Source organism: Neoarius graeffei, chromosome 11 (genome assembly GCF_027579695.1).
Source record: "Neoarius graeffei isolate fNeoGra1 chromosome 11, fNeoGra1.pri, whole genome shotgun sequence".
Classification (NCBI taxonomy): Eukaryota; Metazoa; Chordata; class Actinopteri; order Siluriformes; family Ariidae; genus Neoarius; species Neoarius graeffei.
The window spans coordinates 1,494,958-1,517,062 of record NC_083579.1 but is presented as its reverse complement, the minus strand read 5'-3'; the positions used below and the strand labels follow the sequence as shown (position 1 = coordinate 1,517,062).

Genomic DNA, 22,105 nt, shown 5'->3' with positions numbered 1-22,105 from the left:
TCAGATTGTTCACTCCGAGCTCTCTCAGGCCTGATACAGGAATCCCGTCACCTACAGGAACTGAAAACTCTTTAATTGTATAAATTTAAAATGGTTTGCAATTAATCGGGATCCACTGTTTTTATTGTTTCAACCGCGCATCAGACTCTCGGCCAGCTGAAAATGTCGTTCACGCACTTTTCTCCCCCAGGAGAGTTTTGAAAAGTTGGCAGGTATGGATATTAAAAACAAAAAACCCTCGCAGTTTTGACTGTCCAGGGATTTTTTCAGCTGGAGAGACCACACAGTGTCACACTGAGTCTCTCTCTCTCTCTCTCTCTCTCTCTGTGCTGTTCCTGTTGTTCTGTAGAAGTTTAGCACTGTTTAACACTGCCAAATTTGTCTCGTCTACAGACTGCAACTCGGCCAGTGATGGAAGAGCGCACACACACACGCTCACACACACACACACACACACACACACACTCACTCACTCACTCACTCAGAGTGGTGGAAGCTGTCTGTCTGCAGAAAGTAGTTCAGAGTCCGTGTCTGGGTGAGGGAGTGTGTGTGTGTGTGTGTGTGTGTGTGTGTGTGTGTGTGTGTGTGTGTGTGTGTTATAACATCCTGTATAATGCCTGTGTTCATGTTGTTTACTGATGCGTATCGGATTGGTTTAAACCCCGCCCTGCCCCCCTCACTGCTGGTATTCCTGGGATGGTGTCCGGACCCAGCGCCGCCCTGACGGGGATAAACCCCTCCTGAAGGGGAAGGGAGTGTGGGATTAGAGCAGACTGATGCTGGGTCTCACTGTGATCAGGGTGAGAACCTCAGAAAGGGTGGAAATCCAGGTTCTTTCTTTCTTTGCGATCAGTGAAGTGTTTGTCTGTCCATCCAGCTATACTTTCATTTCTCCCTCCTGTCTTTCGTCCGTCAACCACCGAGTCACTCGTACTGTCTGTTCCAGCTCTGTTTCCCAACAGGGCACCGACAGACTCTTCAATAAAACCAACCACTGTTATTTATCCATCTACTGTTCCTCCATCCGTCCATCCATCCATCTACTGTCCCTATGTCCGTCCGTCCATCCACCCATCCATCTACTGTCCCTATGTCTGTCCGTCCATCCACCCATCCATCTACTGTTCCTCCATCCGTCCATCCATCCATCTACTGTCCCTATGTCTGTCCGTCCATCCACCCATCCATCTACTGTCCCTATGTCTGTCCATCCATCCACCCATCCATCTACTGTCCCTATGTCTGTCCGTCTATCTACTGTCCATCCATCTACTGTACCTATGTCTGTCCGTCCATCCACCCATCCATCTACTGTACCTATGTCTGTCCGTCTATCTACTGTCTATCCATCCATCCATCCATTACCCATTAAAGCACTCTGGTTGTTGTACTGTAGGATTAATAAAGTGTCTGTCTGTCTGTATCCTTTCATCTGTCCCTTCTTTCATTTATTCCTCCCATCATCATCCGTTATGATCGTTATCTCTCAGTTTGTCCCCGATGTTTGATCTGATTAGTGTTTTGTCTTTAATCATTTCTGATTTATTTACTTTTGAATCTTTTTGTGTTTGTAAAGAACCCTGCAGTGTGTCGGGAGCTTTAGAGAGAAAAGCTATTCTTATTCCTACAGCTCTCTCTGAGTGTGTGTGTGTGTGTGTGTGTGTGTGTGTGTGTGTGTGTGTGTGTGTGTGTAAATGCCGGTTGATTATCCAAACACTCGAGCTTCCTGCTGAGTAAATTAGCTTTAGGTCTCACTCTGTAAGGATGAAGGGCTTCATGTTCTTCTTTATCTTGCGGCTGTCAGGTTTCTTTCAGCTCCACGTCATCGAGTCCCTTCGCTCCGCTGAGAGCCGCGCTGCACTTCTCTAATCTCATTTCACTCTCATTTATTCATTCACCACTTTTTGGTGTCGAACTCTAACGAGCGTACTGAAGGTGACCCTGAAAAGTAAAAGCTCAGGACAGAGAAAGCGTCGGGAACTCGGAGCTGAATCGTCTGATCCGTCTGACTTCAGATCGGTTTCATCGAGTGTCTGGGTCGTCCGTTTAACGCTCAGACACGACATGATGGAGCTGCGATTTCTGTTCTGCTCCGTGTGTAAACATGGCCTGGATTAGACCGTCAGAAGCTGCATGGATCAGGTTCATGCCCGCGGTTTTCTGAGCTCCGGTCCGGTTTCTGGTGAATTTGTGCTGGAAAGAATTTTCATTGGAAGTCTCTGAACACTGCGAGCTACATGACCTGGAGTTTTACAACCACGCTGATCAGGAACTCGCAACACACACACACACACACACACACACACACACACGAAGTACAGAAGTGTTGAAGAATCCTTTCCATGTTTTAGTTTGATTCCTGTCTGGACCACAAATACAAGCCCACATTTGGTCACTCTGTACAGTGAGGAACCAGAAGTATTCACACCCCACAAGTGAACAGCGTTGGTACTTTGTGATGTCATCGTCGTTGTCCTTCCAGCTTGGAGACGTCTGAGTAAGAAGTGATTGGGTTTCTGCAGCACTGTGCTTCAGGTTTGGTTCATTCCTCTCAACTCCTCTTCAGTTCCCCAAGGTGTTGAGGATCCCTCTGTAAATTTTCCCTGGGATTCAGGCAGGAGGTTGGATCGGATCAGATTGGCTACACCGGACCTCCCTGAGTCAGTGTGGCTGTATTTTTGGCGTTGTTATTGAAACGTCCGTCTTCTCCCTACATCCAGTTTCTTGGCTGATGAAATTAAATTCTTCTGTAATACGTCCTGGGAACTTCACGAACGTTTATTCAGATGATGTGTAAAGCCCCGGTACTGTTTCCAGAGAAGCTGCTCGATCTCATGAGGGGGTGTGTCTCTGTATAACTGATGCTCCTGCTGCTTTCAGCTCATCCTGCAACTCTGCTCTAATGATTGCTGATGGCGTCTCTCTGAGCTTCCCTTATTTATTCTGAGAGTGTGGTGTGAAGTCCAACACACACGGTGTAGATCTCTATATAGTGTAGATTTGTTTTGCTTAGAAATACATACTTTAAAAATCAACCTGAGCATCAAAATAATGCACCACGAGTTTGTGTAGAATTTATGGTTGTTTTAGAGCGGAATACAAATCTGATTATAATTTCAGGTGAAACTTGAAAAGAGAGCGAGAGAGAGATGGGTGTTCGCAAATTTTATCTAAATATTGTCAGTGTTGCAGTAAAATGCATATCTCTCTCCCCCCTCCCCCCAGTGTGTACTGTCTCAGCCGAAGTTCTGGGCCGTGGAGGTGACGGCGCTTTGCCTGAGGACAAAAGTGGAAAGGTCAAGTTCACGTAGAGTGGAGCGCGCTATGATGCAAACTCAGGTACACACACACACACACACACACACACACACACACACACATATTTTAATACTTTTATTTGGATCTAAACACAAGGAAATTTCTTATTACAGATCCAAATACTGATGGAAGTAATTTCATAGGATTAGTAAGAACAGGTCAATCACAAAATGTCATGTGCTATCCATTAACGAGGACAGGTCAATCACAAAGCGTCCCATACTATACATTACACTGGATTGATAGTTTGGGGTAAACATGTAAAAATAGGCGTGGTTAAGGGTACACATGGCATCTCCTCCTCCAGATCGCTATGCTGCCTATTACGGCAGAGATTGAACAATACTTGGCAAGTTTTTTTTTGAATTGTCCTTCTTCAGTCCACAGAACTGCAGCCCACGCAGGGCAAATCTATGTCCGTGTCCCAGGCTGCCAAACACTAGAACAACAAGTTTACACCTCTAGCCCTGGTTTGTGACTGCATCCAAAAGCGGCTGGTATTTTAAACGCTTGGAGTGGTAACAAGTGTCCCTGTATAAATCAAAACAACAACCTGTTTCCACAAAAATCACATTCTTATTGTCAGCGTCTATAATGGTGATGTCAGGGGTGTTTGGAATGTTACTAAAGGGGGCGTCTTCATGATTAGCGCTAAACCAGTCCGTTTTTACTGCACAGTGGTTATGGGTTTTTATTGAAAGTCCGTGCACCTCTTTTGTTACCAGGTCCACCAACCTGTCATGCCGTGCTATATAGAGACCTTTATAAAAGTTGCACCCATTTAAAATGTGTGCAGCTGCATCATTGTGATGGGTAGTGAGATGGAGAACGCAATGTGGATACCAGATGGCCAGGTTAGATTTAGTCGGTAGCACTTGAAGACGGGCTTTGATGGTAAAAATGAGGATCTCCTCGCCGACTGAGGTGTTGGAGTATACAGTATGAGACAGGGAGTGATTTGCGTATGGTAAACACGCCAGTTTCCCCTGTAGCCTGAGGCCTGTCCAATGTTCTGCGCTCTGAAATCGCCAAATTTTGAGTATGGCTGCTCTCGCACTTTCAGTCGGTAGCTCTTGTAACGTGTCGTGGAGTTTGTAAGTGACGCGGGGGTAGGTGGGCGGGTCTGTTACAACGTTTTGAAGCGCCACTGGTGCGCTGTCTGGTCTCGCCCACTCGCCACAGGTTTAATCCCATACGATTACATAAATCGTTTAGATCAAGCCAATCAGATCGCACCCCGAATCCCGCAGCTTTGATGTTTAGTTTGCTGTTGTTTTTAATTTGAAACCCCAAAAACTGCTCTTCACCCTCCCTGGCGACTGGAACTTTGCGCCTGTTCAGATGTTGTGTAAGAGATGCACGAGCCGTCTGTCTCACTGTCAGGTCGCTGTTATGTAGCATGTTCAGGAGGTGGCTGGTTCTCGTGGCCGTGTATACCCACTCAACGTTCGCAATACCCAGACCACCATCCTTTCGTGACTGAAAGATGATGTCTCTAGTTGAGTGCGTATTAAGGCCAAGCCACTTCCTTACCAGTTGCACCGTTTTATTGTTTAGATCTATGAGTGTCTTCTGTGGAATATGGACATTGGTGAATAAATGCTGAATTTTCGCCAAGGCGATTTCTCTGGTGGCCTGAAGCTTCATGATGATGGGTAAGGGGCTGGAGTCAGTGAGATCCAGCCGATTTGAGTATTCACTGGTAAGCTCCGCCAGTTGTTCTTGCCAGTCACCTGCCACATTAAACTTGTGTAAGCTATGATGCAAACTCAGGTACACACACACACACACACACACCATCCACTTTCACAGGAACACCTGCCGATCCCTCGCCAGCAGCAGCACGACGCATCAAATCCCACAGATACAAATCAGGAGCTTCAGTTAATGTTCACAATGTTCAAACATCAGAACGGGAAAAATTGTGATCTCACAGTGTGACTTTCTCTCACTGTGGTCTGGGTGCTGGTTTGATCCAGATGGACTGGTTTGAGTATTTCAGAAGCTGCTGATCTCCTGGGGTTTTCACACACAACAGTCTCTAGAGTTTACACAGAATGGTGCAGAAAACAAAAAACACTGAGTGAGTGAGCGGGGCATCTGTGGACTGAGAGAGATCAGAGGAGGAAGATCAGTGGTGGGTTTCCCAAAAGCCTCTTAACACTCAGAGCATTTTAACTAGGAGAGAGAGAGTTCATTGTGCTGCTCAGTCTACCATTTAACGATGATGTTTGTGCTGCGATGTTTTTGGGAAACTCAGGCCCGACTGGTCTGAACCGACAGGAATCTGAGGGTATCATGAGCACGGACCCACCCTGTTCAGACCCAGACCTGTTCCTGTCTGACCGGAGAGGAACCTGAGGTGGTGGTCTGCTGTTGGAGCTCCTCTGGTCTGATGTGGTGTTCATGCTGAGATGCTTTTCTGCTCACCCCTGCTGTACAGAGTGATTATTAGAGTTACTGTCGACTTCCTGTCAGCTCAGACCAGTCTGATCATTCTTCTCTGATCTAACACACACACAATATTACTGTACCCCCCTTTTTTATTTCTTTCTCCATCTGTATTTATTTATTTATTTGTGGCTTGTTTTTCCTTTTATTGTTTGCCATTTGTTTAATATTTTTCTTCTTTTTACATATTTTAATTTATTTCATATTATTTTTCATTTATTTCGTTTTTTTCTTTCTCTGTTTAACATTTTTTTAAATTTTATTTACGTAGCTTGCTTATTCATTCATTCATTCATTCATTCATACATACCGTATATTTATTTAATTAACTCGTCCTCCCTCGGCGCGTATTTTGGGCTCGCGTGCTCAGGAGGTCGTTTCCGGAGCCCGGGGCCCTCCTACACTCGCAGCACTTTCCCATTTCCTGTCCTAATGAAAATAGGATCTGCCGTTTCCTGATGCGTGTGTGAACGAGGAGAGATGAACTGATACAATTTCAGCAGGATTGGGACTGACTTCCTGTCAGCTGACCTCCTGTTTCCGGGTTAAAAATATCATCCGCCTGGAGAGAACAGAGGAGGATGAGGGGGAGGGGATGGCGTCATCAGATCTGATCTCCGTTATTTACCTTTATTACAGACGTAAAACTCCTGAGTCCTGCTGCACCGTGGGCACGAGGGAGAACATTAACCCTCCTCACTCAGTCACTGCTCACACTTCAGCATTTACAGGATCAGATATAAACATCAGCCAGTCTCTGAGCCACTCCTCCTGTGTTTCTATAGCAACAGCTCATCCACAGGGGCGTGTCCAGCAGACATTACGACACGGACTGATGATAAACTGGAAAATTTTTTAAAAATCGTGTGATAATTTCAGAAAACGTCACCATATTAAAGTGAGAAGTGTGTGTGTGATGTTTCTGGAAGGAGTCTCCAGTGTGAGCGCTGTGTAACAGTCAGAGGGGAAGCTGGAACGTCTCCAGGACAGAGGAGTTCACACTAACTTACAGTTTCTCAGGAACACGATGGAACAAACTGCAGGGGTTTTCCTTTAATCAACTTTGAGAGAGAATAAAGAGGCGCTGGTGAGGGAACGACTGTTTATCGCTGCTATAACGTCAGTGACAACAGGAACGAACACTGAATGTAGCCATAAATGGATAAAAAGTCTGACATGTTTAATATGTAAAGATGTTTATGTTGGTGATTTGCTGTGGTGTGAGAGGAATAAAACACTTGGGGACGTGCTGTTAGAGGAAAATAATCAACTTCAGGGTGAGAACACTGACTCGGCTTCATCACACCACCCCGTCACTTAGTATTTTAACACACACACACACACACACACACACACACACACACACACACACACTATTACTTCATGTTAAATATTAAATGTGTTTTCTTTACTAATTAAATATTACAGCTAGATGGAACAGACTGTATTCTTTTCAGTGTTTTTATTTTTATTGTGTGTGTGTGTGTGTGTGTGTGTGTGTGTGAGGGAAAATCAAATCAAAACACAGCCTTGAGGCATCGAGATTAAATTTGAGTTTACTTTAATGTCAGATCGATGATTTATCGACTCGTGAGGGATCTGGATGGAAAGTAAACCAAGCACACGGCAACTTTTTTTTTTCTCGTTACGAGCGATAAAGACGTTTTCTGAAAAAGTTCTTCATCCAAACTGACTTTGACAAATCGCTCAGGGCGTCTCGAGCTGTGAGACGCCGTCTGTGAGTGAGTTACAGATACAGAGAGGTCAGAACGCTCTGGAGCTCGGCTAACGATCGGGACAAATCCCTCGATCCCTGCGAGAGGGGGCGGAGCCACAGCCTGGGATGCAGGAGTTAAAAGGGGGAGGGGCGGGGGAGTTCCTCAGTGCCGTGTCTCAACATCTTTCACTTCTGATTGGACGAGAAATCACGCAAATAAAATAATCTAAAATTAATAAACAGTTAAAATTCATGTTAAAATACATTTCGTTTGTGTATATTCTAATAAACTAATTAATATTCATATTTAAACTATTTAATAATCATTTTTGTTGTGATTACTCAACATAACACTTGTGGACAAATAATTCTAAACATCTCAAGTTCATTTCTACACACACTGTGTATTTAGTTTTTATTTCTAATCTTTATCTCATGAATATTCCCTTATTTCTGTTTGTCAATAATAAATACTTTTATTTTAATAAACTCAACACACCATAATTGTATTTCAATGTAATAAATAATCAATTAATAATAAATGTTTTAAATTCATTCACTTGGTTAATCATTCATTACTTAATTAACCAATCAAATAATTAAAAATTATTCATTTATAATTTAATACACAGAGAGGTGTTCTTTATCTAAAATTGAAAATACATAAAATAAAATGGCTTCTTTAGACTCTGAGCTGTTTTTGTTGACATGAAGTTGGAAAGTTTCTCAAAAAAAACCCCCAAAAAACACCAAATCAATCCTGACCTCTTGTGAAATGATGGTGATGGTGATCATACCTGCCAACTTTTCAAAACTCTCCTGGGGGAGAAAAGTGCATGAACGACATTTTCAGTTGGCCGAGAGTCTGATGCGCGGTTGAACCGATAAAAACAGTGGATCCCGATTAATTGCAAACCATTTTAAATTTATACAATTAAAGAGTTTTCAGTTCCTGTAGGTGATGGGATTCCTGTATCAGGCCTGAGAGAGCTCGGAGTGAACAATCTGAAATAATACTCGTCTTGAATTGTAATATAATAACAGTGAAAGGGAAGTCTGAAATCAGATTTTGAGCTGAAAAATCTCCTGCCTGAATATTGTATCCATACAGAGACCCACAGAAAATAACACAAGCGATGCTGTAGAAGAATGTTTATCATTTCTTAAAATAGTCACAGTGAATGAAAGGATTATTGGGTCGCATCAAATGTGTTTTCCTTCTGTAAGCTCATGTACAAATACACAGAACTATAATATCATATATAAATTACATTTTAATAAGATTTAACTAAAATAGTAACAACTCAATTAAATAAATACTGCACTGTCTTAGTGCGACTAAAATGCGTCTCTCTCACTAAACACTTTCCAACAGAATGTTTAAAAAGCGCGAGAAATCCCATCAAAATCCGATCGGAATGCTGCAGAGGAATTTGCTCATTTGCAAACTTTGACTGAAAGTTTTCAAACAAAATGTAAAAATGTCTCTATAAATCCTACCGTACTATCACAATATACTCCACAAAGAAATTCACTCGAACGCAACGTTTCAGTCCGACCAAAACACACTCGCTAGTAATCTTTCACTGAAAACCTCAAAACTCCATCAAACTCCATCATCTCATCTCATTATCTGTAGCCGCTTTATCCTGTTCTACAGGGTCGCAGGCGAGCTGGATCCTATCCCAGCTGACTATGGGCGAAAGGCGGGGTTCACCCTGGACAAGTCGCCAGGTCATCACAGGGCTGACATCAAACTCCATCACTTTCCAGATAATTCACTCATAAACTTTCACTTAAAACTTTCAAACATGAATTCAAAATAGCACTAAGACACGACTGCGCTGTTCAAATACACTCACCAAACACATTCTCCGTCCTGCAACATTTCACTCAAGACTTTAGAAGTTGTCCAGTTTGTTTCTGAAATGCTACGGAAGACGAGTTTAATTTCACACTCGAATGTCCGTTATATTCTGATTTAAGGAATCTTTACCTTAAAATGTGTAACTGGCCGGTCGAACATTTGCTTATCCACGGAAACTCATTCTCCCAGGCAACCTGGGATTTGCATTCATGTTTTTGCCGTGTGGTATTGGGTTTAGTGGCCATGATGAGTGACTGCTTGTAAAAAATGTCGGCCAGCCCGGGTGAATCCTACATTACGGAAGTGACTGTCGTTCTGTTCGCTGATTGGTTAAAAATCAGTTGACGTCAGCAGTGTTTCTCATACGATTCTGATTGGACATAATCGGGAGTATTTTTGGTAAGGATGTATCTTTTTTTTTTTTTTTTCAAGAACTATTATTATCATGTGTTAGGGTTTTGCTGGGATTCGAACCCGGGTCGTTGGTGTGATAATCCAGCAAACCCCCACTAGGCGGATGACTAATCGGGAGTATTTTTAACTTGGCGTTAGGGATTTCCCAAAACCGGGAGATTATCCAGTTTTTAACAAATACGATCGGGAGGCGGGAGACGGAGGCTAAAACCGGGAGGGTTGGCCAGTATGGGTGATGATGGTGATGGTGATGCCATTCTCCTGTTAAATCTCCGTCTCTACACCTCACTGCTTGTAGCTGTAAAAGCATGGGAGTTTTATTTCACCTGCAGTTCCGGAGTGAAAGTGTTTCAATCGGACACGTGTTACACACACACACTTTCTCACTCACACACACACACAGCGTTCTATAATTCAGTTCTGAACAGGATCTGAAACCCGAGTGACCCGCTGATGAAGTACTGTCTTTTTAAACAGTAATAAACGCCGCAGGTTGCGCTCCTATAGTAAACTAATCACCAAGAGGGTGGTCTGATGGAGCACAGTTTCCTCTAACAGCACGTCATCGTGGGTTTTATTCCTTTTACACCACAGCAGTTTACAGTATATTACTAATTAAAGAACGGGTCGTACTTTTAATCCGTTTATAGTTACATTTATTGTTCAGGGAAGCAAGTGAGTTCCTGTTTCTCACTGATATTACAGCAGCGATAAACATACATTCCCTCACCAAACTCTCTCTCTCTGTCTCTCTCTCTCTCTCTCTCTCTCTGTGTCAGAGTTAATAAGAAAAATATCACAGCGTGTGTAAACTCCTCTGTCTTGAAGGTGTCGGAGAACTTCTGGAGAAGTTCCAGCTTCCCCTCTGACAGTTACACAGTGCTGACACTGGAGACTCCTTCCAGAAACATCCCTCTCTCTCTCTCACACACACACACACACACACACACACACACTTTACTATCTCAACAATTTTTAAAATCGGTTTATAAAAGATTTAGTCTCTTTTTCTGATTGAATTTTCCAAATGTTTTAACAATTTAATATTTCCTTATTTCATGTATAAATATTCTTAGTAAGATTTTTCACTGTTCGAGGATTTAAAACAAAAATCCTAAATACAAGAAGCAAATGGAATTTTTTTAGATCGTCAAGTTCGGATTTAAAAAAAATATATTTTTATATATAAAATAAAAATTTAAATAACATTAAAAATAACATTGAAAATTTTAAATAAAATTAAAATTTAAATTAAATTTATAAATGAATTTTATATATAATATACATTTTATTTTGTATTTTGTTTAAAGTTTGTGCTTTGGGGGGTGTCGAGGCTCAGATGGCTAAGGCACCATACCATAAATCCGGGGACCCGGGTTCGATTCCGACCCGAGGTCTTTTCCCGATCTCTCCCGCTCATTTCCTGTCTCTCTACACTGTCCTATCAAAAAAAATCTAAAGTTTGTGCTTTGTGATGTCTGATCTGTTCCACTGTTGCCTGGATTTTTCCAGAATCTTCTGTTAAAGCGAGTATTTAATCTTCAATTAAATTTGCGTAACAATTTCTTTAAAAAGAAACGCACACTTTATTCTTTGGGATTTTTCAGGTGAACTGATAAAAACACACGGCAGGAAAACTTCTGAAAGTAAACGTGAATAAATCCACTGGGGAGCTTGTAGTGCATCAGATCGTTTTTATTCAAGTGAAACAAAGCGAATTGTTCTTCCTTTTCTGTTTAAACCAAAGAAAAGTTATGGAAGTTAAATATCCAAGAAATATTCACAAAAGCAAAAGATTTTAGTGTCGTCTGATTAATTAGTGATGAGGAATGTTGAAAAATATTAGCGAAGGCTAATTAATAACATCACAACGGATATTAGCTAGCGGGATCCAGACTAGCAGCATGCTAACAGCGCGTGTGTTTCACGTGTGTTTATCTGTTACAGTTTTGAAGCGATGATGTCACTTTAACGCTTCTTCAGCTTCCTGTTTGTTATGGTCTTAGTGTCATGTGACTTGCGGAATATTCCGGATGTTTCTCAGGAGTGAATGCAGAAGAGTTTTTAATCCCCCGCTGGCTGAAAGGCCTGAAGGAGATTATATTCTGGTGATGTCTGTCTGTCTGTCTGTCTGTCCGTCCCAGGAAGGGTACTCACATTCTGAAATCAACTCCTCTCACAATTTTTGGAGGAATTTCATGAAACTTGACTGGATTCTTTGTTATATGTCAGTAATACGCCGATTATAATTTCACTCAGTTCGGTCACATTTTACCAGCGTTCTGGCCGAGTTGCCAGTGGGGGATATTGTACTCTTGGAGCGCTCTTGTTTCAGGATGAGATGTGACGTGAATTCAGTCATTAATCCAGTGTTTCGGTGTTTAATTGTGTTTCCAGGTGATGTGTCGTTCCACTGGGGCTCTTCTCCAAAAACAAAGAAGTATAAAAGTTTCCTTCCGTCTCACCCAATTGCAGGATTAAACAGAAACTCAACAACAAACTGGTGTGGAAATGAAATTTATAATGAACTTGATGCAGTCAGTTTCCTTCCAGGAAAACGGAGCTCATTTCTCAGATTCCCCGAGACACCTCGTTACTAATTTCACCTCGTCGAGACGGTAAGGGACGCGTTCCAACGGGAAACTAATCAACCTGGAGGCGTCGCTTCAGTAAAATCAACATTAAACTAGTCGACGCAAGGGGACGAGCTCATCATCACTGTCGAACACGTGTCTGGAATCAGGCAACCGCATTTAATCTGATTTAAAAACAAAAACCTGGTGCTCATTATTTCGGAGTGTACTAACTTGGGACGAGAGAATTTCCTGCGTCTCAAAGCAATAACCCATTTTCAAAAGAGTTTAGAGGGTTTTTTGGTTGTTGTTTTTTAATCTCTATACAAATAAAATATGAAATATAATCCAGTATAGACATGATGAACTAAACTCATCTCCTGAAGTACTAAACCGTGTCAGAACCTTCGCGTCTCGGCTGAGTGTCGCAAAATTCATTTCTGTAAACGATTTGATTGTCTTCTGCTGATATAAACTTTATAACAGTAAAGTAGTAATAATAATAATAATAATAATAATAAAGCACGTAAACTGGTTTAATGACTGAGTACGAGTTTATTTCATGTCTGTCTTTTAAACCTTTTCTTATTCATCTTGCCTAAATATATAAATCACATTCCTGATGTACAAATTAGCTACTAAACATCAGATGCGTTTAAACTTCCTTTTCAGATTCAATCCTGAATCCACAGAATTAGAAACAGGTTTTAGTGAACTGAGAAATTTAATGGTTTTTTTTATTTCGTAGGGAAAAAATACAAAGCTGGATTTTTAAGCGTACGTTCACGCTCGCGATCTGCGTACGATTTCACGTTAGAGCCAGTTCTCCGTAAATTCCTCTCGATGCTGTAAAACTACACAGCTGATCATGATCAGTTCCCTCGGTCCGATCCCAGCATGCGGAGTCTGGAGTGCGACGGTTTTTTCTCACTACTTTAGTTCCTACATGCAGTTAGTTTGTTAGTGCGTTATTTAATTTGTGTTTAACTCGTGAGCTTTGTTTAGAAGCGGGATACAGCTACAACGCTTTCTCATTGCAGCTCAACACTCGTTCGAATCCCAGCGCGGATGATAAACGAGTTTTTAACCCTTGCTGGCCAAATAACCCTCACCTCTCCACAATAACACTGCTACAGAAATAAAACACACGGCACAAACTACAGCTCCTTTAACAATAAAGCACCGTACACACCTGTAATAATACAGTTATAGCATTTAATAAGTTAAATAAATAAAATAAGTTAAGCATATCTAGCGCTTTACAGTTACAAAAATAAAAAAGTTCACCAAAAGAGGTTGGGATGTAACTCCAGTGGCGTAGCTGCCCACAGTCTCACCGAAAGGTGCACGAAGGGTAAACCCCACCCCACCGGCACAGCCGACGCCACTGGGCCACAGCACTCGGAACACCGCGCCGGGGATCCAGAGAACGAGCACAGAAACGCCGCCGCACAGAGCGCTGGGCAACTCTAATGTTAAAGAGAGCAACGAGCTCATTGCAGTCCATCATGAGCAGAACACACACCACCCACGGTGGGCCAAGGCCTGAGGAAACTGACGCCCAAAACTGGGTCTGGAGCTACACCACAACTGGTGGACAAAACATTCAAACAAAAAAACAAAGGGGGAAAAAAATAAAAAGCTAAAACACTCCGGTGAGAAGCAGCAGCCGAAACGCACACCGCGTCCTCTTAACCGGAAACGCAAAGTCAACCTGAACCTCGCGGACGAGGGAAAAATAAACACCTCAGAAAAACTGCAAACTCATAAAGCCCTGAGCGTTTACTTTCATATCAGCCATTAACCTGCTGTGGAGTGTGACATCACAAATAAATCCAAAGATGAACATGGCCACGCCCTAAACAGGCCTGTGGCAGTTCGTGTAAAGGGGTGGAGCACAGAAGGACGGCAGGACAGAACTGAGCATACAAAACTCTCTTTATTCAGCTTTTCAGCTGTAAATACGCACACACAGACACACGCACACACATTAGCTGTCTGGTTATCGAGAGAGTCCCTCTGTTCTCACTCTCTCTCCTTAAGAAGGGCGCGGTCCCTGGGAAGACACACAAACATCAATTAACAACAGGTGAAATGATTCTGCCACTTAACTTCCCCAACTCCGCCCTCCTGTCACAGACCGATGCTAGACCACGCCCCCGCTGCCACATACCCCCACCGCCCGACTCAGGCCGGGCAGCCATCCGGCCCGCAGCCGACTCCCCCCCCCCCCTTGACGGGAGAGGAAGTCCGCCACGACCATCTGCGCCCCCGGCCTGTGGATCACCTTGAAGTTAAAGGGTTGGAGTGCCAGATACCAACGGGTGATCCGCGCATTGGCATCCTTCATGCGGTGGAGCCACTGGAGGGGCGCGTGGTCCGAACAGAGGGTGAAAGGGCGTCCCAGCAGGTAGTACCGGAGGGCGAGGACCGCCCACTTGATTGCCAGGCACTCCTTTTCGATGGTACTGTAGCGCCCCTCACGCACCGACAGCTTGCGGCTAATGTACAAGACAGGGCGATCCTCCCCCTCCACCTGCTGGGACAAAACGGCCCCCAGCCCTCTGTCCGACGCATCCGTCTGCAACATAAAAGGGAGAGAAAAGTCAGGGGAGTGTAAAAGTGGCCCCCCACACAGTGCAGCCTTAACCTTAGAAAAAGCCCGCTGGCATTGCTCCGTCCACTGGACCGGATCTGGTGCCCCCTTTTTAGTCAGATCAGTCAGCGGGCTGGTGACGTCCGAATAATTAGGTATAAACCTACGATAATAGCCAGCCAGCCCCAGGAACTGTCTCACCCCCTTTTTGGTCTTGGGCCTCGGGCAGGCCGCAATTGCTGCAGTCTTGTTAATTTGGGGACGCACCTGCCCGTTGCCCAAGTGGAAGCCCAGATACCGTACTTCCACCCGCCCAATCGCACACTTCTTCGGGTTGGCCGTGAGACCCGCCCGCCTCAGCGACCTAAGGACGGCCCTCAGGTGTTGTAGGTGCCGCGGCCAGTCATTACTATAAATAATGATATCATCCAAGTACGCGGCCGCATAGGTGGCGTGGGGGCGGAGGACCCTGTCCATCAGCCGCTGAAACGTAGCAGGCGCCCCAAACAGCCCAAAAGGAAGTGTGACGAATTGGTGTAAGCCGAACGGTGTGGAAAAGGCCGTTTTTTCACGGGATAATGGAGTCAAGGGGATCTGCCAATAACCCTTTGTTAAATCCAGTGTCGAGTAAAAACGAGCCGTGCCTAGCCGATCGAGCAACTCATCAATACGAGGCATTGGGTACGCATCGAATTTAGACACCGCGTTGACTTTTCTATAGTCCACACAGAACCGGACCGACCCGTCGGCCTTGGGTACCAAGACCACCGGGCTGCTCCAGTCACTGTGGGACTCCTCGACGATGCCCATTTCGAGCATGGCCTCGAGTTCTTCCCGAACCACCTTTTTCTTGTGTTCGGGTAACCTGTAAGGGCGGCTACGCACTACCACCCCCGGGGGCGTCTCAATGTGGTGCTCTATGAGGTTAGTGCGGCCGGGCAGGGGTGAGAACACGTCCGAAAACTCGGTCTGCAACTGGGCAACCTCCGCGAGTTGGGTCGGGGAGAGGTGGTCTCCACAGGGGACCGGAGAGGGACGTGATGCTAATGTTCCTTTTTGAACCTCCGGCCCCAGCTCCGCCTTCTCTGGAACCACCGACACCAACGCCACGGGGACCTCCTCGTTCCAGAGTTTGAGTAGGTTGAGGTGGTAAATCTGTAGCGCCCCACCCCTGTCCGTTCGTTTCACCTCATAGTCGACGTCCCCGACTCGCCGTGTGACCTCAAAGGGTCCTTGCCACTTGGCGACTAATTTAGAGCTCGATGTGGGCAACAGTACGAGTACTTTCTCTCCCGGTGCAAACTCTCTAAGGCGCGTACCCTTGTCGTACAGGCGGGTTTGCCGTTCTTGGGCCTGCCGCAAATTCTCCTGGGTTAGTTGTGTGAGTGTGTGGAGTTTTGCGCGCAGGTCAATAACGTATTGAATTTCATTTTTGCTTGGTGAAAGTCCCTCCTCCCAATTTTCTCGCAGCACATCTAAAATGCCGCGCGGCTTACGCCCATATAATAATTCAAACGGGGAGAACCCCGTGGAGGCTTGGGGGACTTCTCGCACTGCAAAGAGCAAGGGTTCGAGCCATTTATCCCAGTTACGCGCGTCCTCACTTACAAATTTCTTAATTATGTTTTTAAGGGTGCGATTAAACCGTTCCACTAAGCCGTCCGTTTGTGGGTGATAAACGCTGGTGCGGATCGGCTTAATACCTAATAACCCATACAGTTCCTTCAGTGTTCGTGACATAAACGAGGTGCCTTGATCAGTCAGAATCTCCTTCGGGATTCCAACTCGGGAGATGACGCGGAAGAGCGCCTCCGCAATACTGCGTGCTGAGATATTGCGAAGAGGCACTGCTTCCGGGTATCGCGTTGCATAGTCCACCAGACCCAATATAAAGCGGTACCCTCGTGTTGACCGATCTAATGGCCCGACGAGATCCATGCCAATTCTTTCGAACGGGGTCTCGATTAACGGTAGAGGGCGCAAAGGCGCTTTTGGAATGGCCGCTGGGTTTACTAACTGGCATTCGCGGCATGCCGTACACCACCTACGGACATCGCCGCGAATCCCCGGCCAATAGAATCGGGCCATTATTCGGGCTAGTGTTTTATCCTGCCCCAAGTGTCCAGCCATGGGATTAAAGTGAGCCGCCTGGAATACCAATTCCCGGCGGCTCTTCGGAATTAACAGCTGCGTGACTCGCTCTTTAGTTTGAGTGTCCTGCCGTCGGGACAGCCGCCAGATGATCCTCCGCCAGCTCGATTGCCTGATCCAGCGACGCCGGGCGGTGGCACTGGACCCACTCTGCGGTTCCCGCTGGTAGACGCGCGACGAACTGTTCCAGTACCACCTGGTCGATGAGTCCCTCGGCGTCGCAGCTGTCGGCCCTCAACCACTGCCAGCAGGCGTCCCGGAGTTGCTGGCCAAACGCGAACGGCCGGCCGACTTCCTCCAAGCGCAGAGCGCGGAACCGCTGATGATGTTGCTCTGGGGTGCGTCCCACCCGCTGGAGGACGGCCCGGCGAAGGTCCGCGTAGGCCAGCCGGCGGTCGGCGGGGAGCTGTAGCGCGGCCAGCTGCGCCTCTCCTGTTAGCAGGGGAAGGAGGCGCGCGGCGCGCTGTTCCACCGGCCACCCCGAGGTCTCTGCTACCTGCTCAAAGAGCGTGAAGAATGCCTCGGGGTCGTCCTGCGGGCCCATCTTCGTGAGGGTGAGGGGGGAAGGGCCCGCGGCGGTGGAGTTGGTGGACCCCGCCGACGCGAGGAGGTGCCGGAACGCCCGACGATCTTCCTGTTGCGCCAGCACCAGGGCCTCGAACCGTTGTTCTTGCTCCTTTCGGAGGGCGAGCAGCCCCTAGTGCTGGCTCTGTTGGGCCGTGGCGAAGGCGTGGATCAGGTCGGCGAAGGTGGAGGACTCCATGGGGCTGTTGTCTTCTGTGCTCATTCCCGGGTTTCGGCACCACTGTGGCAGTTCGTGTAAAGGGGTGGAGCACAGAAGGACGGCAGGACAGAACTGAGCATACAAAACTCTCTTTATTCAGCTTTTCAGCTGTAAATACGCACACACAGACACACGCACACACATTAGCTGTCTGGTTATCGAGAGAGTCCCTCTGTTCTCACTCTCTCTCCTTAAGAAGGGCGCGGTCCCTGGGAAGACACACAAACATCAATTAACAACAGGTGAAATGATTCTGCCACTTAACTTCCCCAACTCCGCCCTCCTGTCACAGACCGATGCTAGACCACGCCCCCGCTGCCACAAGGCCCAAAACCCCACTGTCTGGTCTCTGGGGAAAGAGTTTAAATCACAGACTGGGGGATCGGAGGGTCCACTCGGTGAATCACAGGAACCGATTCAACTGATTTAACAACGGATTAAACTGCTGCATCACAAAACAGCTGGAAAGTTTATAGTTCAAAGAATTTGACCAGTAATGATGAATAAAATATAATGAACATTGTTTACTGTAATAAGTAACATTTGTATAGAAAATAATTTCTGTTTAAAGAATCCTGAGCATCTCGAATCATCCTACAGCGGTGTATTCGGCCATTTTAGGGGAAAAAAACCACGGAGCAGAAGTGGGAGTAATATTCTGAGGGGGAAAAAAAACTCCATTTCTGAGATTAAAGTCAGACGGTTACGAGAAAAAAACCTCAGATATTCTGTGAGATTATTAAAATTGTACACTTGTGAGATAAAGACTCAGAAACTCCAAAATTAAGAAGTCACTAATTTACAAGAAAACCCCTTCTCTTGTGTCCCGGCTGCAGTGCGTTCTGAGACCTGTTGTGGAAAATCTCTTCACACTTTTCTTTTATACCGTAACTCTCAGCCCAGCCGTGGCGTCTGGGGCGGGATCATGCGATCCAACCTTGCAAAGTGAAGCAACCTGATTCCTTGACCAAAAATAAATAAAAATAAAACGCAAATCTTCCAAGATTTTTTCTTGTAAATTTCCAACTCTAATCTCAAACTCTAGGTTTTTTTTTTAAACCTATAATAACTCTAATACACCGTTGTATAATTGTGATGTAAGAATTGCATTATCCTAGTGAGAACACGAACTCCAGGATCCACGGCTCTGATGTCGATCCGTATGAAAACGCCACCCTGCTGCTGAGCAGAACCTGCTCTGATCCCAGGCTGTGAATCCTCTCGCACCTTCAGCAGCGATAAACTGGATTAATCCGAGATGAAACTGGATTAGTGTGGGAGTGGCGCGGTGTGTATTGGGGTCGTCTGCTTGTTCAATCCAATCGCAGGATGTTTAAAACCTGCTGGAGGATTCGAGTCAGCGGGACGAGATCAATGACCTGCAGAGAAATCGCTTCATCCAGCACATCAGGCTTCAGAGTAAAAATTTACAAACAGGGAAAATCGATTAAAACACAAAGCGTGACACATCAGACTGCTACAGAGACACACGAAAAAAATACACAAAGTCGTCTTTACCACTCAATAGAAACATTAGATGAGCCAATCAGATTCTCATCTCATCTCATCTCATTATCTGTAGCCGCTTTATCCTGTTCTACAGGGTCGCAGGCGAGCTGGATCCTATCCCAGCTGACTACGGGCGAAAGGCGGGGTTCACCCTGGACAAGTCGCCAGGTCATCACAGGGCTGACACATAGACACAGACAACCATTCACACTCACATTCACACCTACGCTCAATTTAGAGTCACCAGTTAACCTAACCTGCATGTCTTTGGACTGTGGGGGAAACCGGAGCACCCGGAGGAAACCCACGCGGACACGGGGAGAACATGCAAACTCCGCACAGAAAGGCCCTCGCCGGCCACGGGGCTCGAACCCAGACCTTCTTGCTGTGAGGCGACAGCGCTAACCACTACACCACCGTGCCGCCACCAATCAGATTGTGAATCTAAAATGATTGACAGCTTTGTCTGATGTGAACTGACCCCCTGGAAGCCCCGCCCCTTCATTAGTCTCATGTTAATGTTTCGATTAAATTTTCCTGATTGAATGATGCGCTGGCGTGGCGTCCTCGTCTTCCGTCACGCTAAATAGAAAACGTTTTGTGTTTTTAATATGTAAAAAAATCTAAATTTGTGTGTTCCTCTTCGCTAACTTTACACACGTATAACGTTTATAGCTAAAATCAGTGTCCAGTTGAACTCTTTGCTAATAAAGTTGAAGGAAATGATAATTAGAAAGTGATTAAAACACTGTGCCGGTCTGTACAGACGCGTTCGAGCCGGTTGCCATAGAAACAGGAGTGTGAGTGCGTGTGTATTACGGAGTTGTCGTGATAACCACCAGGCATTCAGAGAGAAAGAAGTTGCGCTAGAAAAGTTTCCGTGTGCGCTTTGTTATTAATGGAAAACTGGATTGTGGTTGGATTTGGGAGATAATCAGTGTCAGGGTGGGGACAGTAGCTCCGCCCCCTGATTAGTTTACTGTAGCAGTGGATTCGCTCTTCACTCTTCTGGGTTTTGCTGCGTTGGAGTTAAAATCTGATGTCTGTGGATAAATGTTTCAGACGCTGGTGGATTTCTTTAATGAGACGAAGTGTCCGGTGTCGGAGCGACTGAAAACCTTCTACAGCTGCCGAGCTCCTCCACACTGGGACCTGCAGGTACGACTGTTTGCATTTATCTTTACTCTTTAAAAAATGACCGACAGCCGTGTGTAACTGAGGCACACTTTACTCCTCACTCACTAATTCAGAGTTCTTTAAGGGAACGAACAGAACTGAGATCACAAACGACAGGAAGACGAGTGGAAGAGAGAAAACTCCAGATTTTGGTGAAGTCGCTTCATCTCACGCTGAACAAATGAGAAAAATCCAACCTTTAATTAAAATAAATGTATTCAGAGAAAAACAAATCCCTCATCAAGCAATAATTATTTTCAGCAATCACGCATGTTCCATTATTATTGGCACCCCTCCTGTGTTTGACGATATGTAAAGCAGCGCTGAGTCGCTCCTCTAACGTTCTATAAGGTTGGAGATCCAGAGCGGGGCGTTGAGCCCATTCCTCTTTACACAGTCTCTCCAGATCATCCAGGGGCCTCGACCCTCTCTTGTGCTCTCTCTCTCTCCTCTTCAGCTCATCCCGCAGGTTTTCACTGGGGTTCAGCTCAGGGGACTGAGATGTTCAGGGCAGAAGCTCGATTCTGTGCTCCGTGACCCATTTTAGTGTTGATTTGGACTTCGGATCATCGTCCTGCTGGAAGATCCAGTGACGACCCGGTTTCAGTTTCCTGTCAGAGGAGCCAGATTCTGATTTAAAATGTCCTGGTGTTTCATGGAGTCCGTGATGCCGTGGACCCTCACAAGGTTTCAGGGCCTCCACCATATTTTACAGTTGGGATCGGGTTCTGTTCATTATAGCCGTCCTTCTGTTTACTCCAAACACACCACGAGTGTTTTTTTTTTTTTTTGCCAAAAAGCTCCATTTCTGTTCCATCAGACCAGAGAACACGGTTCCAGTCAAAGTTGTCGTTGCGTTTCACAAACTTCAGGTTCTTATGTTTGGGGTTAACGGACAGAAAATACTTTTTTCTGGAACCTTCTAAATAACCTGTTGGCATGGAGGTGGAGTCTGATGGGGGTTTTGGAGACTCGGAAACCCCAAGATTTTGCTTTTTCTTGTAATTCACCAACAGTGACTCTTGGGGATGTTTTGCCTCTCTTACCCTCCTCACTGTCCGTGGGGTAAAATAAACTCGGCTCCTCTTCCAGGTGAGTGTGGGACATTTTCAGGAGGGGAGCTATGTTTTATCCCCATTCCCTGACTTATGAAGGTCAACACACTTCTCCCTCATTGGGTTTGTGTGCCTCTGATCGTTCCCATGGTGATGCTGAGGGAATTTGGCCTCTGTGTCGCCTCATATTTGTTCCCCAGTTCATCAGGAAGTCATGAATTACAGCTTGCAAGTTCCTACACACTCCAGTCAACTCACACATGGACAACTTAAATGGAAACACGCTTCGGGTACATTGGGTTCACTATCGCTTCCAGGGGTGCCAATAATAATTATTTCTGGAGAGGTTTGTTTTTCTCTGAATAAATATTTTCAGTGCAAGATGAAGCAACTTTACCAAAAGGTGGATCCCCCACACAAAAAAAGTCTTTACAAGTGGTGCCAATAATTGTGGAGGTGTGTGTGTGTGTGTGTGTGTGTGTGTGAGAGAGAGG

At 45.4% G+C, this 22,105-nt stretch overlaps 1 protein-coding gene across 1 annotated transcript in view; it reads left to right on the top strand.

The window, feature by feature from the left end:
* The window catches only part of ttc27 (tetratricopeptide repeat domain 27), a 95,274-nt gene that overhangs the window by 51,826 nt on the left and 21,343 nt on the right, over positions 1-22,105 (top strand). The window contains exons 10-11 of the mRNA XM_060933226.1: positions 3,226-3,339; positions 20,443-20,538. Coding sequence (XP_060789209.1) covers positions 3,226-3,339; positions 20,443-20,538 — 210 coding nt within the window. The remainder of the gene's footprint in view (positions 1-3,225; positions 3,340-20,442; positions 20,539-22,105) is intronic.